General features: G+C 42.5%; 1 protein-coding gene across 3 annotated transcripts in view; it reads right to left on the bottom strand.

The window, feature by feature from the left end:
- The window catches only part of zzef1 (zinc finger, ZZ-type with EF hand domain 1), a 259,977-nt gene that overhangs the window by 51,818 nt on the left and 189,515 nt on the right, over positions 1 to 18,644 (bottom strand). For 2 of the 3 annotated variants that reach the window (XM_043718816.1, XM_043718817.1), the window contains exons 44-50: positions 13,598 to 13,794; positions 12,901 to 13,020; positions 12,361 to 12,552; positions 10,811 to 10,911; positions 8,503 to 8,638; positions 5,712 to 5,741; positions 547 to 906 (exon numbers count right to left, since the gene is read on the bottom strand). In XM_043718816.1, coding sequence (XP_043574751.1) covers positions 547 to 906; positions 5,712 to 5,741; positions 8,503 to 8,638; positions 10,811 to 10,911; positions 12,361 to 12,552; positions 12,901 to 13,020; positions 13,598 to 13,794 — 1,136 coding nt within the window. The remainder of the gene's footprint in view (positions 1 to 546; positions 907 to 5,711; positions 5,742 to 8,502; positions 8,639 to 10,810; positions 10,912 to 12,360; positions 12,553 to 12,900; positions 13,021 to 13,597; positions 13,795 to 18,644) is intronic. The other variant, XM_043718818.1, reaches the window with a different exon arrangement.

Genomic DNA, 18,644 nt, shown 5'->3' with positions numbered 1-18,644 from the left:
GGGGGGGGGGGAGTCAGAGGTGTTGAGGGGGGGGGGGGACAGAGGTGTTGAGGGGGTGAAGTTGGGCAAGAGAAGGGAAAGAATTCATTTCTGACATGACAATACGGTCTACCCTTGTTCTAAAAAAAAGTATGCTTTGCCTGACAGTGGAGACTACAGCTCTGAATTTGTGTTGCCACGCAGAAGTATTTCTGTCTGACCCCCACACCTCCCCCCCTCTTCTTCATTGCATGCTTTCAAGAGTCTATTAAACCCCTCTTGGCATATATAAATCCTATTGACCTGGAATTCTGTCCCTCAATCCAAAGGAAGAAATGAAAACAACTTTGGGCAGGTCGCCACGCCTTAGTAAAATGCTCGGTAAAAACAAGGACTGCAGATGCTGGTAACCAGAGACTAGATTAGAGTGGTGCTGGAAAAGCACAGCACATCAGGCAGCATCTGGGGAGCAGGAATATCGATGTTTCGGGCAAATGCCCTTCATCAGGAATGAAGTAAAATGCTGCCCAGTGAAGCACTGGCCCAGCTCACAAGCCTATCACCAACCTTTTCCCACAGCGGTTTTTCCTCCAGCTGCATAAGCAAATCAAGTATGTAGGCCATGTGTGATGGGCAGCTGAGACCGAGAACATCCTCAGTGATTGGCACTCCACTCGGCCAGTCAGCTAACAGAGCAGCCAGCACGTGCCGGGCATACAGTATGGAGATGGCTTCGTTGACTTTGTACAGGTAGTCCCGGGCTGTCCTCTTGCTTCGCACGTCGAGCTCTTTGTGCAGCAGCATGGAGCTTTTAGTCCGTCGCTGTTTGGCAAAGCTGAGCTGCAGGTCACTTTCTGTGTTGGTTATCAGTTTCTGGGTCACAGGGTTGGTCTCCTCTGATGCCTTCTCACAACGCAAAGGCTTGGACTATTAAAAAAGACAGGTTAGATTCACCTACCTAGTGTTTAATAAATGAACAAAATCATTACAGCCCAATATGAAGATAATTTCAAATGAACTTTGGTTATTCATCATCAGTTTGTGCATTCTTATGTATTACACATTGCTACAAAGAATTTGCATCAGTCAACAGGGATTTGCAGGTTTGGGATAAAACAGATCAAAGAGATCCCATGGCTGATCTTTCATTTTAAATGTTTATAAAATTGTCAGCCACTGATGAAGCTGAATTATGCAAGTACAAAGGACAAAGGCATTATGCTAAGTCTTTATAAACCAATGGGAAGGCCTCAACCGAATTAGCATTCAATTCTGGGTAGCACATTTTCAGAAGGATGTCAAAAGCCTTGGGGAGGTTGGAGAAATGGTACCTGGGATGGAAAGCTTCAGGTACATGGAGAGGCGAGAGAAATTCAATCTGCTCTCATTAGAGCACAGAAGGTCAAGGGAAGATTGATAAAGGTACCCAAAAGCAAAGACTCTCATTAAAAATAAAACTGTTTCTATTTTCAGAAGGCTCAACAGCCAGAGGACATGGGTAGAAGATAACTAGCTGAAAATCCAGAGGCGATATGAAGCTATGATTTGGAGTGCACTGTGGAGCCTGGAAGCGAGGTGGAAACAGAGTCAATAATGTTTTTCAAAAAAGAATTGGAGAAATATTTAAACAGAACATTTTCCAGGACCCCAGGGATTGATACAGACAGTGGGACCATCTAGCAAGCTCCAAGGGATTGAATAGTGCACTTTGGTTCTCTGTTACTCAACTGTTTCACAAAGAAACAAATGGCTATGATATTGTAATATGTGCAAAAAATTACCTTGTTTACAAAATGAATCATTACAAGATTGCATTAGCTCTGTTCAAAAAGTAAAACCAATAACTAACATAGTAAAGTTTATTCAGTGGAGGAATGCTATTGAACAACACTACAAAATACAGAGGAGTTCCAGCCCCTGCTTGAATAAGGAGGTGTGCTGTTGCCTTGATTATAAACAGCTCAGTTAGAATCATAATCTGTTCACAACTCTTTGTAATTTTATGTAAATCACACTAAGCTGTAGCACATGAGAGTTCAAAAAAGTGAGAGGTTATCTATTTTGGTCCTAAAATACTGGAGAGAGAGTTATTTTTAAATAGTGAAAAATCTAAAAGTGGAAATTCAGAGAGTCTTAGGGAGCCAATTATAGAGATCATCAAAATGCCAGTGAGTGATACAAAAATTAATCAAAAGGGTTAATGAACTATGTTCAGTTCTGAGCATCATAGTTTAGGAGGAAAACAATGGTAGCTGGACTCCAAGAATTAAATTACAAAGAGATTATTTCCAAACTACAGTTGTGTTCTCTGGAATTTATAAAATTAAGATTCTTATAAATTTCTAAGATACTCAGAACACAATTTGAGAAGAGAAACTGTTCCTGCTGATTGGAAAGTCGAGTAGTTGGAAGACTGAGCCAAAAAGTGCAAGTCTAGAGTGAAGGTAGGAATCACTTTGATGCACAAAGGGTAATAGAATTTTGGAAATCTCACTCTCAAATGACAGTTGATGCTAAGTTAAATGCTCAACTTAAAATGGAAATGATTTGATTTTTGTTTATAAAAGATGGATATAATGCAAAGGCGGTTTGAAAAATTTAGGTCAGGGTCAACAAATATCTCACTGAATGGAAGAAAAAGCTCAAGGAGCTAAATAGACTACACCTGCTTCCATGATGATTTTGTAATAAGTACCTCGCCCAGGAACATGAGCCTACAATTCTAACCCTGCCAATTATGCAGTCATGCCTTCTGAGGAGGTTAGGAACAGACTCATTTGTTCCCAATGTGAGAGTGAACTGCCAGCACTTAACAGCAGGTCTTAGCAGTGAGCAGACCTAGAACAAAGAACACTGCAGCACAGGAATAGGCCCTTCAGCTCTCCAGGCCTGCGCTGACACATTTTGCCCTATATACTAAAACTGTCTTTGCTTACAGGATCCATATTCCTCTATCCCCTCCTTATTCATGTACTTGCCCAGGTATTTCTTGAATACTGTTGTGTCTGCTTCCACCACTCACCACCCTTGGCGTGAAAAACTTGCCTCGCGCATTTCTTTTAAACATCACCCCCACCCCCGTCACACCTTGAACCTGTGTCCCCTAATAATTGACCCTCCACTCTGGGGGAAAAAGCCTCACACTTTCCATTCTATCCATGCCATTTTCAATCTTATAAACTCAATCTTATAAACTTCCTGCATTCCATGGAAATCAAACCCAGTCAATTCAATGTTTCTTTGTAACTAAAATCCTGGAATACCTTTTCTGTACTCTCTTCAAAGCATCCACATCCTTCTGGTCGGGTGGTGACCAGAACTGGACACAACATTCCAAGTGTGGCCTAACTAAAGTTCTATAAAGCTGCAGCATAAGTTGCCTTTCCTTATATTCAATGCCCATTCCAATGAAGGGAAGAATGTAATAGGCCTTTTTTTTACTCCCTTATCCACCTGTGCTGCCACCTTCAGTGATCAGTGGGCCTGCACACCCAGATCCCTCTGCATAGCAATACTCCAAAGGGTTCTGCCTTTCACTGTATAATTTCTACCTGTACTTGACCTTTCAAAATGCACCACCTCACATTTGTCCAGATTAAACTCCATCTGCCATTTTTCTGCCCATGCCTCCAACTGATCTATATTCTGACAATCCTCATTATCCACAACTCCCCAATCTTTAAATCATCTGCAAACTTTCTAATTAGACCAGCTACGTTTTCCTCCAAATAATTTATGAAGTCACTATTCACAACCCTCCATTCCGAAAAGCATCTCTCCATCGCTCCTATGACTAAGCCAGTTCTGTATCCATTTTGCCAGCTCACCCCAATACCATGTGACTTCACCTTTTGTACCAGTCTGCCACAAGAGATGTTATCTCAGGAAGTGTAAACCAGCACATACAGACCCTTTTAACATTGAAGGAGCTGATTTATAAATCAATTTAACAAAAGTTTCAAAGTGAGGAAATAAATTGAAAAACTTTACCATCATTTTGTTTTACTTTCCTTGTTTTAACTCAGCCACTCTGATTGCTTGGGGAGCACAGCTTCTCTCTAATGAGGCAGAGACCTTATTTTCTGCCCATTTCAATGCACCACCTGCAAAAGTGCCTCTCCATGATTTCAGTAATTGACTCAGTCCCAAGGTTGAATAGTGAGACAATGTCTCAATCAGCTCTGTTCACCGTGACATCAGTTTGCTTGTCTTTTGGAAATTATCATTCATGGGACATGGACATTTACCTCCCATCCTAAACCATCTAGAACACAGGCTTCTTACAAGAGTACAGGAGCAGACTCCTTGGTGGATGAGAGTGAATATGGATCTGGTTGCACTGACCAATCATAACACAATATTTGCTGTGTAGTCTGTCAATATTGACTCGGTTTTACCAGTGCTTTTATGAGGGGCTGGGAGAGCGTATGCACTAAGGGAAGGCGTAAAACAGCACGGAAGGGTAGGGAAATGGAATAGTGCCTGCCATGCCATTTTACCAGTTAATGGCGAAGGTGGAGGACAGGCCCTCTCAAGGATAACTGAGCCACTTAAGTAGCTAAAGAGTGGCCTTTTCACCTTCCGGCTGGCAAATTTACCATTAGCGGATGCACCTTCCACTGCATGGGAATACCACTCAGTCATGTCCCAGAGATAGAGGGGATGGTTTCCTAATCAGTCACCCTGAGGGCACCCATAGCGCTTCTGAGACTGCTGAGCTGCTAGCTCTCCAATTGGCTGGCAGCTCCTGGGGGCGGGGGCTTCTCTGTTAAGAGGCAGCAATCCCCAGAAGGAAAATGTGGTGGGAAGGCAGTGCAAACTGTTAATGCAGGTTTGTTTGCCTCGGCTTTCCAGCCGGTTTGCAAGATGCCTACCACAACAGAAATCAACCCAATAAGTCTAGCCACTTAAACAAACAGCCATGTATGACTTCAGACTTGTGCACATTGCCCTTCTCTACAGCAGTTGGCAAAGAGGAGTAAACATTTAAATAAAAATTAATTAAAAATTTTCTCTGATACACATTGGGCCAGATCAGAAAGGTTGCAAAAACTCTGCTCATTTTACTGTCATCAAGAAATCTAATACTGCATTAACCTGGCACACACTAGGAACAGATTAGTAATACAGATTAACTGCTCTTCTGGAAAACCTGTATATTTAACTCCTCGCTGAACTAAGTTCTCAGCACGTTGACGATTATTGTAGAAGATCAGTGAACAGTTCGCTTCTCTCTTCTCAGCCCAGTTTTCAGGACAGAGTGACAGAAGATTCCGAGATCCCAGCCCCTTCAATCCAATACCCAAAGCACCAATTTCATGCCAGCAGGAATATTGCAATATTCAGACCTTATTCCAGGAGCTCAGTAAAGGAGTTTTGCACAGAAAACTTAAATTCAGTTATGATGCAATCCATTTATATGCAAGTCTGCTATCAGCAAATTCCTGATGTGAATGATAATTCTCTTGCTCTCCAAAATTGACCAACATAGTTAGAATATGGTCTTGAGCCATGCTATTGGCATGGAAGTCAGTTTGCAAAGTTTTGATGGCACAGACCCGCATATGAACAGAATGCAGAAAATTAAACAGGAAAAACATTAGGATTTCTTTTAAAAAGCTGCATGTAAGCTGATGCTGTATCCATTGGTTAAATGAAAATAAAGATTTTTCATTACATGCGCTAGGTGAGGTAAGTTTGACTCTTCAATGTGGAAATGACTGGCCACTTACCAGTGTGCAGAGCTTTCCCATGATCTTGTGCTGTGGAAAGGGGTGATGCTGGTGAGTGTAAGTTACAAGGGTTGTGCCACAATTTTACCACTAGTACAAGATATTAATGAGTTATTTAAAATGAAAGTAAAAAATGCTGTATATAGCCAATCCACCACCTCTACATAGCAACACAGGAAGTAGTTTTTTCTGACTTCCAGCATTTTCCTTCTTTGAAATAGCATCTTCTAAACACTGCCAGAGTGGGTCAGCAGATTTTGTCAGGGGTATGTGAGAAAAAAAACCTCAAAAGGGAAGATATTTTGTTAGAATATGAGTTTTCCCCATATAGTCTAGACACATTGCAAGGGACAATTGTTATTGTTTTCCTTTTGGATTATTGGATTGAAGTGGTTAGCACGGCTGCCTCACAGCGCCAAGGACCCGGGTTTGATTCCAGCCTCGGACCACTGTCTGCGTGGGTTTCCTCCTGGTGCTCCGGTTTCTTCCCACAGTTCAAAGATGTTCAGTTTACGGAGATTGGCCATGCCAAATTTCCCATAGTGCTCAGGGATGTTAGGCTAGTTGGGGTAGCCATGTTAAATGCAGAGTTATGTGGATAGGGTGGGGGATGCTGGGTGAGAGGCTCTTCGGATGATCTTTCTGCATCATACGGATTCTTTGATTTGAAACTGGAAGTCAGACACTACAACGGCTGAGATATAATGAGAGTTCTGCAACTTAGGAAAAACAAGTGATGCAAATTTAGCTGTCCAAGACAATGTCGGTGTTGGAGCAATGAGATTGATACATTGCCGAGTCATGGAAACAGAAGCAAGGCTGAGTGTCTCTAGAGGCTGGAGGTGGACTTGAATCCCACCAACACTAGTTCAACTCCTAATAATACATTAGCCAATAGGTCTGCTGCCTTGGTGCCAGAAAGACTCTGGTTTCAAATTCGACTGTGAACCAGAAGTCCAAGTTAAGACTGCCTGACGATCTCCAAGAGCAGCAAGAGCCCTCCAGTGTCAGAAAGCATCTCGATCTCTTTCTTTCAAGAATGTTGGAAGGGTCTAGACATAATGCTACAAGCAATGATATTGAATTAAATGCAGTGAATAACAGTAACTGGAGTTGAATGAGCGTGAGAGGTGCCTAATACAGGGTGAGGTAAAGGCACCAGAACGTTGGACAAGTCGCAGTTTACCCACATTGGGACTCAGGAAGATGGGTACCACGGAGATGATAAAAAATAATGCTTGTGGACCTTCAGCAATTATGGGGATGTTGTTAAAGGTGAAGGTATCTGCTGTGACAGAGGAGGATAAAATATCTTGGTAACAGCTGAAAGATAGGTTTGGTACTCACCTCAGGATTTATTAGATATTGAGGTCCCATACTGTGCTGTTCAGTGGCATGTTGGTGACAAGTGTACTTCAAGTGACTTTGATTCACAGCATATTTGATAAGGGTGTGCTGTGCACAAACTCCTACAAGACCCAAGTATTGCTGTTTCTTACAGAACTAGGGACTGGACAGCAGTGTGAGAAGGATGCATTTCTTAGAAAGAAAACAGTTCAATGAATTGAATAACAAGAATTCACCAGGTCATAGTCCATTTCAGCATTTTCTCTTTCATTTAAGATTTTCAGCAAAGTTTTTCTTTTTATCAGGTTACTCTGTGCGTAATGTCACATTATTAAATACTACATTCTCTACTAGGAATGTCAACAAATATTATTTGAAAGCAACAGGACTTTAGCATGGTAGAAAGCTGGTTAAATGGGATTGCTGTTCAGATACTGCAGTTTACTTCTGGATTGAAGTAAAAATCGTTCCTAAGATAGTTTTGTTGAGAATCTGGCAGTTTCAACTGCACCCACAAAGTTCTACCACAGGAAACACGAACAATCTCTGATCTTATACACTAAAGTCCAGCCAGCTAAAATGGTAATGCTGAGGAATTAAGTAATACTTGATTCAGGTACGGGGGTATCGAAATGTGGACTGTTGCTCGTCTCATCTTACGTTGGGCAGGATATTGTGTTGGATCATTCTTCAAAAGTCTGCTCACAGTACTGGGGGATTTGGCCCCTTACTGGCCCTTCAGATCCAAACCTGCCTATGATTAATTGTGTTTTATTCCTCTTTGGAATGTGAACTGTCTAGGCCAGTTTGTACTGGCCATCCCTTGAGGTGGCAATTGTCAGCCACTTGCACATGGCATTCATGAAATCACTTACAAATCTGAAATAAATTACTATGACTAGAATTTTCATCAATTAAAGATGCGGGAGCAGAGGTAGTCCATTCAGCCCATTGGGGTCTGCTCCACCGTTCAATGAGATCGTGGCCAATATGATCATCCTCAACTCTACTTTCCTGCCTTTTCCTCATAAACCTTGATTCTCTCCTGGTTTAAAAATGTGTCTATCTTAGCCTTAAATACAGTTAAGGATTCAGCTTCTGTCCTAGCTGAGGGACACCCTACTCCGAGATTATGCCCTCTGGTCTAGAATCTTCACTCAAGAAGAAACAACTACGCCCCATCTACCTTATCAAGACCTCTAAGGAGATTAGGTGTTTCAATAAGGTATAAACAAATTGTCAACACAGTTTCATAGTGTAGCTACCATACACACAGGAGTTTGTTACTTCATGCAGGCACATACGCTCGTGCATATGTTGTAGAAATTGGGCAACCAGGTTTTAATCCCAAACTGGGCTGAGTATTGTGGGGCAACGAGAAAACAGAGTTAGAGTTCGAAAAGCTGAACGCGGAGATCAAGAGACAAAGGAAGAAAGGACACACCACACATGGTACAATCATCATGTCAGTGTCGACAGCTTTCGTGCTGTGGTCTTCTGTCCGTGAGGCTTTGCTTGGCTGCCACTTCAGAGACATGGACTGGATTGCCTCATCTGTTGTAATCACGTGCCCGTCAAACCTGAATATCAGTTCAAAAACATAGAACTTCTGTCATCTTTCGGGCCATTGTTTGTGAATCATTAACAATGCAATTTGAAAAGTTCAAACACATCTCTCAAGTGTTTACAGCAGCAGTGGACAGGCTAAAGGCGACATAAACTAATATGTGAAGTTATTCTTCTTTCACTTAATTCTTCGACCTCTGTTCATCAGCTGCTATGAATTGCACAGGCCTTACATGTATAACATTTATTGTTGCAGAAAACCAAACAGATACTGATATTTGAATTAGAAATAGCTCTTCGGGTTAATAAATGATATTGGTGGATGTGCAGGTAAAACTTTGATGTATGTGGAAGGCTCCTTTAGGGCCTTGGATGGAGGTGAGCGAGGAGATGTGGGCACAGGTTTTACAGTTCCTGCGGTGGCAGGGGAAGGTGCCAGGATGGGAGGGTGGGTCGTAGGGGGGGCGTGGACCTGACCAGGTAGTCACGGAGGGAATGGTCTTTGCGGAAGGCAGGAAGGGGTGGGGAGGGAAATATATCCCTGGTGGTGGCTGTGGTGGAACTGGTCCTCCTGGGAGCAGATACAGCAGAGGTGGAGGAATTGGGAATACGGGATGGCATTTTTGCAGGAGGTAGGGGGGAGAAGAGGTTTAATCCATGTAGCTGTGGGAGTCGGTGGAGTTGTAAAAATGTCAGTGTTAAGTCGGTCGTCATTGATGGAGATGGGGAGGTCCAGGAAGGGGAAGGAGGTCTCAGAGATGGTCCAGGTGGACTTAAGGTCAGGGTGGAATGTGTTGCTGAAGTTGATGATCTGCTCAACCTCCTCGTGGGAGCACGAGGTGGCGCCGATGCAGTCATCAATGTAGCGGAGGAAGAGGTGGGGAGTGGTGCCGGTGTAATTACGAAAGATGGACTGTTCCACGTAGCCGACTAAGAGACAGGCATAGCTGGGGCTCATACAGGCCCCCATGGCTACCCCCTCTGGTCTGGAGGAAGTGGGAGGATTCGAAGGAGAAATTATTAAGGGTGAGGACCAGTTCAGCCAAACGAATGTGTGTGTTAGTGGAGGGGTACTGGTGGGGATGTCGGGAGAGGAAGAAACGGAGGGCTTGGAGGCCCTGGTCATGGCGGATAGAGGTGTAGAGGGATTGGATATCCATGGTGAAGATGAGGCGTTGGTGGCCAGGGAAACTGAAGTCTTGGAGGAGGTGGAGGGTGTGTGTGGTGACTTGAACGTATGTGGGGAGTTCCTGGACCGGGGGTATAGGACAGTGTCAAGGTAGGTGGAGATGTGTTCAGTGTGGGCAGGAGCATGCTGAGACAATGGGTCGGCCAGGGTGGTCAGGCTTGTGGATCTTGGGAAGGAGGTAGAACCGGGCAGTGGGAGGTTTCCCGGACTACGAGGTTGGAAGCTGTGGGTGGGAGATCTCCTGAGGTGATGAGGTTCTGTATGGTCTGGGAGATGATGGTTTGGTGATGGGGGGTGGGGTCATGGTCAAGGGGGTGGTAAGAGGTGATGTTTTCAAATTGGCAACTGGCTTCAGCAGTGTAGAGATCAGTGCACCAGACTACCACTGCTCCCCCTAATCTAGACTCTAATCTCCAGCATCTGCAGTCCTCACTTTCACCTCAAAGAGCTGAATGGCTTATTCCTCCTCCTATTTTCTATATTTCTGCTACTTAGGTACCAGTTGTCCTTGGACTAATTTACCAGGACAAGCAGCCACACAAAAGCTGTAAAAAGAACAGGTTTGCATTTACTTGGCATTTGAAGTTTAATTATTGAAAACATCAGTGATATAAGGATTTAGATAAATGTTGGCCAATACACTTGGGAGATCTCTATTGTTTTTCTTCAAGGATCTCTTGACCAGCCAAATGGGACCTCGGTTTAACATCTCATAATAATCAAGCACTCCCTCAGCACTGCTGCAAAGTGCCAGGCTCGATTATGTCAAAACCTCCCTGTATACAAACATCCTGCTGCTCTTGAGAAATATACACAATACCCAAAGCAAACTATAGTAAACTAAGATTTCAAGTAATGTCAATGATGGTCAAATCACAGTGGATTTTAGCCAATTTTTTTCAAGAAAACCTCAACAACCAAAGCCACACCATATCAAGCTACAGAACACTTCAAGCAAAATTCTGATAGGACTTGATTCAATTCTAATATTTCATACCTCTTCTGAACTTCGAGAAAGAAGGAGTCTGTTTTTCGCATCTGAAGTTCATACATGGCTCGCAGGATGTGCAAAGGTGCATTTAGAGCATCGTGAGTTATCTGGGGGAAAAAAAAAAATCTGTTATACCAGAAAGAAATGTTCCAATTTCTGCCTTCCCTTTAACTGCTGGAATAACAAAGTACGATCAGAAATAATCATCAATACAAAAACTCAGTGTACTCAGGGTGTGAGCCTTAAACCATTTTTTAATCAGATTCTTCCCTCAACAAAGTTTTCCCCCCCGAGTTGGAGAGGAACAGTGAACAAGCCAAAAGTCGTTCCATGGCTTGGGGTTTGTTGACGCTCTTAATATAACATCAAGCAGGGCCAGTGTGTACTTTACCAACTATTGACAGGGAATAATCACAGCTAACCAGTCAGTCCACCTGAGAACATGGACCAGATGTGAAGCGCAAATATGATTGCCTCTCAAATCCTGGGTCATAAAGTTAGAAATTAAAGCAACCTTATTATCCCACTAAGCCAGGCTTGAGAACAATACATTTCTGGTCCAAAATAAATGCGACATTTGCTTCCCTGAGCATGCTTTTTTAAAACTCAACAGCAGTCTACTCAGGGCTCAATAAGATCATTTACCAAAAAGTACTGGCTGGAATCCCAGTAGAATCTTCAGTCTATTCTGTGTTCACCTACTGGAGTCAAGATGGTGACCGGAACTAAATTGGTTCAATTTCCCAAAGACAAAGAGACACAAATATTTTAAAGAATCTTAATTGATAGCTGGGTACCCATTCTGGAAGAAAATACACAGATTTTGTCAGAGGATAGAGATATATGTATTCAATTTCAATTTCCAATGCACTGAGGCTAAACAGTTTTCTAATTTTCATTGTTAAATGAGATACCATGTTACAATGGTCATCTCAAGTGAGGTGATGGGGGCACTAGTAGAAATAACAGGCTGAAAGCAGCTAACACATTTACAGAAATAAATAAATCATAGTTTAAGTCTAGTAGACTTGGTCCAATAGCTAAGGGTACTTAAATTATCTACAAGTGTGAGAATTAATGGAAATGTCTCATGCACAAAGCTCTCCTTTACACAAGAGCTGCAAGCCCTTGAGAAACAATAGCAAATCAAACATGGTCAGAGATTTCTAGATATGTTAATATTGGCCAATATTGAGTGAATTGACCAAAATTTTCAAAAACTTTCTCACTTGAACATTCTTAAACTACAGAACACCTCAGGCAAAGAGCTAAAGGCTTCCATTTTAATGTTATACTCATCGTTTTGGACTTAGCGGAAGGAGCTGCTACAAAATGCGGCCAAGGTAATCTCACATCAATTTCAATAAATGAGAGAAGGGATCTTACAAATGGTCATTGAATAATAAACACTACACCACTAATTCGCATTGAGTAGCCAGGAAAGCCTGAATAAGTGACCAGAGTGCTAACTTGCTGGAAGTTACATTTTATTCTGAATAAAAGAATATTCAGCATCGTAATCTTCTTTTATTAGCATATGCAAGTTACATCCATACCTGGAAAAAGATTTTTGTAGCTTCGTCAAGACCTTCCAAAGGATCAGGTTTAGTTTCATCAAGTTCAAACACAGAGCCACTGCTTTTAGGCTCATGATCTGAAACCTGCTCCTTCTCCTCTGCCTCAGAGGTTGCCCCTTCACCAGCAAGACTGGCCTCCTTCTTTGATGAATACATCATGATCGACAGGGTCTTGGTGCAACAACAAAGAACAAAGTGAGATTAAAATTGAATTCCAATACAATTGCGCACAAATCTGGTTTATTGAAGACATGATCATATGATCGGTTTCAGTATCAGATGTCAAATGCAGAACGAGTTTGAAAGAGTTTGATTTATATCAAAAGAACTTCTATGTCCCCTGCCAGCAGATGGAAAAGAGTTTCTGACCAGTTAAGAATGTGAAGCCAGGAAAGGCAGCATACAGATTGGTTTGAAGCATTTCTAACGGCACAATTAGCTGAACAAAGCTTAAGTGAATTCAGAAATGTGATGTTACGTACTTAAAAATCTAATACTGGATGAAGGTCCTGTTCTTACCTCCAGGTCACAAAGCAGCCATAGCTTACTAAATCCTGTCCCCTTGGTGCATTTCTTCTGAAGCAACTTTATCAAACCAGATTGGAGAATGATCTGATGGATCTCTTCAACACTATGTTTCTGCAACAAAGACAGGGAAATGTTAGTCACTTACAATAATGAAGGAAAATCCCAAAGAAACCAGCCTGACAACAAAGTCCTGACAAACAATGGAACAAGGCATGACCACTGCAATAGAACCAAATAACCTGATTCAGGATCCCCATAGATTCTTCACATTTTTCAAGAATAGCCACAAAGACTCTTATAATCAATGAAATGCAACTTGAGGGTATACACGTGAGGGTCAACTCACCTCCTGGCAAGGCACAAGTCAAGAATATGCTGAAACGCTCTCCACTTGTTTGCATTAGTGCAGCTTACACAAAACACAAAAAGCTTGACACCATCCACCAAGCAGCCACTCGATTGGCACCACATCCAACAACTTCAACATTCATGCCCTCACAGTACTGATGCCTCGTGACAGCAATGTGTACTATCTTTGAAATGTACAGCGGTATTTCATCTAGGCTCCTTAAAAGTTACCTTCCAAACTCATGACCTTCATCATCTAGATGGACAAGGACAGCATTCTCTCTCATTTGAATTGGCCAAATTTCCAAAGCAATCGTTAGTTTCGTTAACAAGTGATTACCTGCAGTGTTTTGTAGAGACCCTTCAGAGCAAGTGATTGGAGCCAGGTAGCCTCCACTGCATCTGGGCAGCTGCTGTCTATATTGGTCTGCAGTAGGTGGCTGTAGATTAACATAAAGTGCTGTAGGAACTGGATGAGTTGAGGTTGAGTCGCCATACATTCAGGTTTACAAACCTGCGCCAACCGGTAATCCCTCACTGAGTTAAAACAGAAATGGACATTCAAAGAGAATGATTAACTTTCACATCCCAATTGCTGCATCCCATCCTTTTAAGTTCTCTGCTTTTAAATTATTTGTTTGAGTTCAACTAATTTCAAATTCTTTACATACGCTCGTATGAATGATGAGCAGGGTAGCCTTCGAGTCTGTTCCTCTGTTCAGTAAAATCATGATTGATCTGATTTTAACTTTAATGCCACATTCCCACTTACCTCTGACAACCCTATATATCCACTGTTACCAAACTAATGCTGCCTTACAAATATTCAAAGGTTCTGCCTCCATCATTTTTGGAGGGAAAGCGTTCCAAAGGACTCAAGGTGAAGAAAATGCTCTCTTCTTTAAATGGGTGACCCCTAATTTTTAAAATCAGTGACCCCCTCGTTCCAGATTGTCTCACCAGAGGAACAAATCATCTCCACAACCACCTTGTCATGTCCTGTCAGGATGTTGTCTGTTTTATTGCACAACAAATTACTTTGGGCTCCAGGAGAACATACGAAGTGGAAATCCACACCTGAGTAAAGCTAGCAGGACAAAAATTGTTGAAAAATACATTAACCCATTGACAGATGTTATCATCTCAGGAGAGTATCCTGAAAAAAGCTCTGCTTTGAACATGGATCACTCACACCCTTAAACACAGATCAGCTAATTGATGAATGGAAAGGTGAATCTGGATGAGAACAACATGATGCTGTTTTGTGACAGGGCGCAGGGCACACATTCTGAAAAACAGGACAAAACAGATGGAGGCATATCATATGCGATTGAATAGACACTGACTGTCTCCTTTGGGAAATATTGCTAGCAAAGACAACCACAAATTGAATGCTTTGAAACAATAGAGAGAATATGAGAAACAGTGAGGAGAAAAGAAGTGACCGACTCGAGTATCATTTGCAGAAAAAGATGAGGTGCATGAACTGTTTCACCGAAGAAGGAAGCAGGTGAAGGTAAGGTAGAAAAGGTAATCAGCTAGTTTGTTTTCCTGAGAAGTATCATATCTGAGGGTTATACGTTTAATGTAAGAGGCTCCAGACAGAATTTTCAGGCAGCTACATGCCCACATTAAAGACATTGTCAAATTCATAAAGATGCAGCATTAACCAACTCTCTCATCACAGAAAACTTTATCCAGGTTTGAAAAAAAACAGCATCGTGTCAGCATTTCAAGGAAACTTTGAGACTGCACCAGAAAAGATGGTTGGCAATGAATTAGGCTCGTGAAAATACACACGCCAAATAAACTGAGTTCCACTAAAGTGATAGAAATGCAAAGCAGCACCTTAAAGAGGAAGCTGCTACTAATGCACGGACAGGGAAAGGGGAAGTTCAAGGGCAAGGAAAGTACAAGGTCATGTTCACCAAATGGTAAAGGTTTGACAACTGATAGGAAGTGAGACACTTTGCACAGGTCACTAGTGGAAGGTGGAAAATCAAAACAAGAGCAAGTAAAACAGATTGACATAGAACAAAGAACTGCACAGTACAGGAACAGGCCGTTCGGCCCACCAAGCCTATGCTGAAACATAACACCTCTCTAAACTAAAATCCTTTTGCCTCTACCTAGTCCATATTCCCTCTGTTCCCTGCTTATTCTTCTCAGTCAAGATGCCTCCTAACATCATTATTTTATCTGCTTCTACCACCTCATCTGGCAGCACATTTCAGGCACTTACCACCCACCACTGTGTAACAAACACTTGTCTCTCACATCTTGTTTAAACCTACCCTTCTACCTTAAACCTATATCCCCCCAGTAACTGACATTTGTACACTGGGACCAAAACTCTGACGATATCCAACCTATTCATGCTCTCTATTTTCTAAACCTGTCTGCCTCTGACATTCAAGTGAAAACAAACCAAATTTGTCCAATCTCTCCCAGTAGCTAATACCCTCCAAACCAGGCAACATTCTGGTAAACAAGGTTTGTAGCTCAGGTTGAGGTTTAGGGTGTAGGTTTGCTCACTGAGCTGTAGGTTTGATATCCAGACGTTTCATTACCAGGCTAGGTAACATCATCAGTGGCGACCTCCAACTGAAGCGAAGCTGTTGTCTCTCCTGCTTTCTATTTATAGGTTTGTCCTGGATGGGGTTCCTGGGGTTTGTGGTGATGTCATTTCCTGTTCATTTTTTGAGAGGTTGATAGATGGCATGTGTTTGTTTATGGCGTTGTGGTTGGAGTGCCAGGCCTCTAGGAATTCCCTGGCATGTCTTCGCTTAGCCTGTCCCAGGATAGATGTGCTGTCCCAGTAGAAATGGTGGTTTTTTTCATCCGCGTGTAGGGCTACGAGGGAGAGAGGGTCATGTCTTTTTGTGGTTAGCTAGTGTTCGTGTATCCTGGTGGCTAACATTCTTCCTGTTTGTCCTACGTAGTGTTTGTGGCAGTCCTTGCATGGAATTTTGTAGATGACGTTGGTTTTGTCCATGGGTTGTACTGGGTCTTTTAAGTTTGTTAGTTTTTGTTTTGAGAGTGTTGGTGAGTTTGTGTGCTACTAGGATTCCAAGGGGTCTTAGTAGTCTGGCTGTCATTTCTGAAACTTTTGATGTATGGTAAGGTGGTTAGGGTTTCTGACTGTCTTTGGTCTGTTTGTCGTGGTTTGTTCTTGAGGAATCTGCGCACTGTATTTTTTGAGTATCCGTTCTTCTTGAATACGTTGTATAGGTGGTTCTCTGTTTTCTGAAGTTCGTCTGTGCTGCAGTGTGAGGTGGCTCGTTGGAACAGTGTTCTGATACAGCTTCGTTTGTGTGTGTTGGGATGGTTATTGGTGTAGTTAAGTATTTGGTCAGTGTTTGTCGGTTTTCTGTATACGTAGGTTTGTAGTTCTCCGTTGTCCTTTCTTTCGACTGTGACGTCCAGGAATGCGAGTTTGTTGTCGGTTTCTTCCTCCTTGGTGAACTTTATGCCTTTGAGGGTGTTGCTGATGATGTCAAATGTCTCTTATATCTTGTTTTGTTTTGTGATGACAAAGGTGTCATCTACGTAGCTACCTAAGTTAGCCACCAGGATACACGAACACCAGCTAGCCACAAAATGACACGACCCTTTCTCCCTCATAGCCCTACTCCGGATGAAAAAAAACCACCATTTCTACTGGGACAACACATCTATCCTGGGACAGGCTAAGCAAAGACATGCCAGAGAATTCCTAGAGGCCTGGCACTCCAACCACAACGCCATAAACAAACATCTATCAACCCTCAGAAAATGAACATGAAATGGCACCTCTCCTCTGACTAAAGAGAACGCAAAGACTGTGTGTTTCATACAAGGTGCCAATTTCCTCCTACGTCTCCTTCATATTGTGAGATAGGTCCCATCAGGTCCTAAAGATGTAGCTACCTCAATGCTTTTCAAAACAACCAACAGCACTACTTGCTTTTTTAAATATCAACATGCCCTAGGATATTGACATACCCCTCTGTGGACTTACCACCTACCATGTCCTCCTACTTTGTGAACCGATTCAAAAGTATTCATTAACAATCTCACCCACTTTGGCTCTATACATAAATTTCCTCCTTTGTTCGAGAGTTACCCTCTTGCTCCTTAGGTATGTACAAAATGCCTTGGGATTTTCCTTAATCTTGTCTGGCAAGAATATTTCATGGCCCCTTTTAGCCCTCCTAACCCCTTATTTAAATTGTTTCCTGTCTTCTTATATTCTTCAAGAGCTCTTCCTTGTTCAAGAGAACAAGGAATAAGTAACAATACAGCATAGGAACAGGCCCTTCAGCTCTCCAAGCCTGCACCAACACATGTTGCCATTCCATACTTAAACTGTCTTCACTTACAGGATCCATATCCCTCTATTCCCTTCCTATTCATGCATTTGTCCAGATACTTCTTGAACGCTGCGATTGTGTCTGCTTCCACCACATCCTCTGGCAGCGCATTCCAGGCACTCATCACTCTTTGTGAAAAACTCGCCTCGCACATCTCTTTTAAAATTCCCTTGAATTTGTGTCCCCTAGTAATTGATGCCTCCACCCTGGGATAAGGCCTCATGCTTTCTACTCTATCCCATGCCATTCACAATCTTATAAATCTCTATCACGTCATCCTTTAACTTCCTGCGTTCCAGTGAAAACAAACCCAGTCTATTCAAACTTTCTTCATGGTTAAGATCCCCCATATCAGGCAACATCCTGGTAAACCTTTACTGTAGTCTCTCCAAGGTATCCACATCCTTCTGGTAGTGTGGTGACAACAACTGTACACAATATTTCACGTGGGGCCTAATTAAAGTTCTATAAAACTGCCGTGTAACCTGCCTATTCTTACACTCAATACCCTTTCCAATGAAGGCAAGCATGCCATAGGCCTCTTTTACTCCCTTATCTGTACTGCCACCTTCAGTAATCTGTGGGCCTGCACACCCTGATCCCTCTGCATATCAATAGAACATAGAACATAGAAGAATACAGCGCAGTACAGGCCCTTCGGCCAACGATGTTGCGCCGATCCAAGCCCACCTAACCTACACTAGCCCACTATCCTCCATATGCCTATCCAATGCCCGCTTAAATGCCAATAAAGAGGGAGAGTCCACCACTGCTACTGGCAGGGCATTCCACGAACTCACGACTCGCTGAGTAAAGAACCTACCCCTAACATCTGTCCTATACCTACCCCCTTAATTTAAAGCTATGCCCCCTTGGGGGGCATAGATGGAAGAATGGAAAAAGATTCTCACTGTCGACCCTATCTAAACCCCTAATCATCTTATACACCTCTATCAAGTCACCCCTAAACCTTCTTTCCTCCAATGAAGACAACCCCACGTGCCTCAGTCTTTCCTCATATGATCTTCCTACCAT

This window comes from Chiloscyllium plagiosum, chromosome 28, assembly GCF_004010195.1.
Source record: "Chiloscyllium plagiosum isolate BGI_BamShark_2017 chromosome 28, ASM401019v2, whole genome shotgun sequence".
NCBI lineage: Eukaryota > Metazoa > Chordata > Chondrichthyes > Orectolobiformes > Hemiscylliidae > Chiloscyllium > Chiloscyllium plagiosum.
This window is presented reverse-complemented; position numbering and strand designations above follow the sequence as displayed.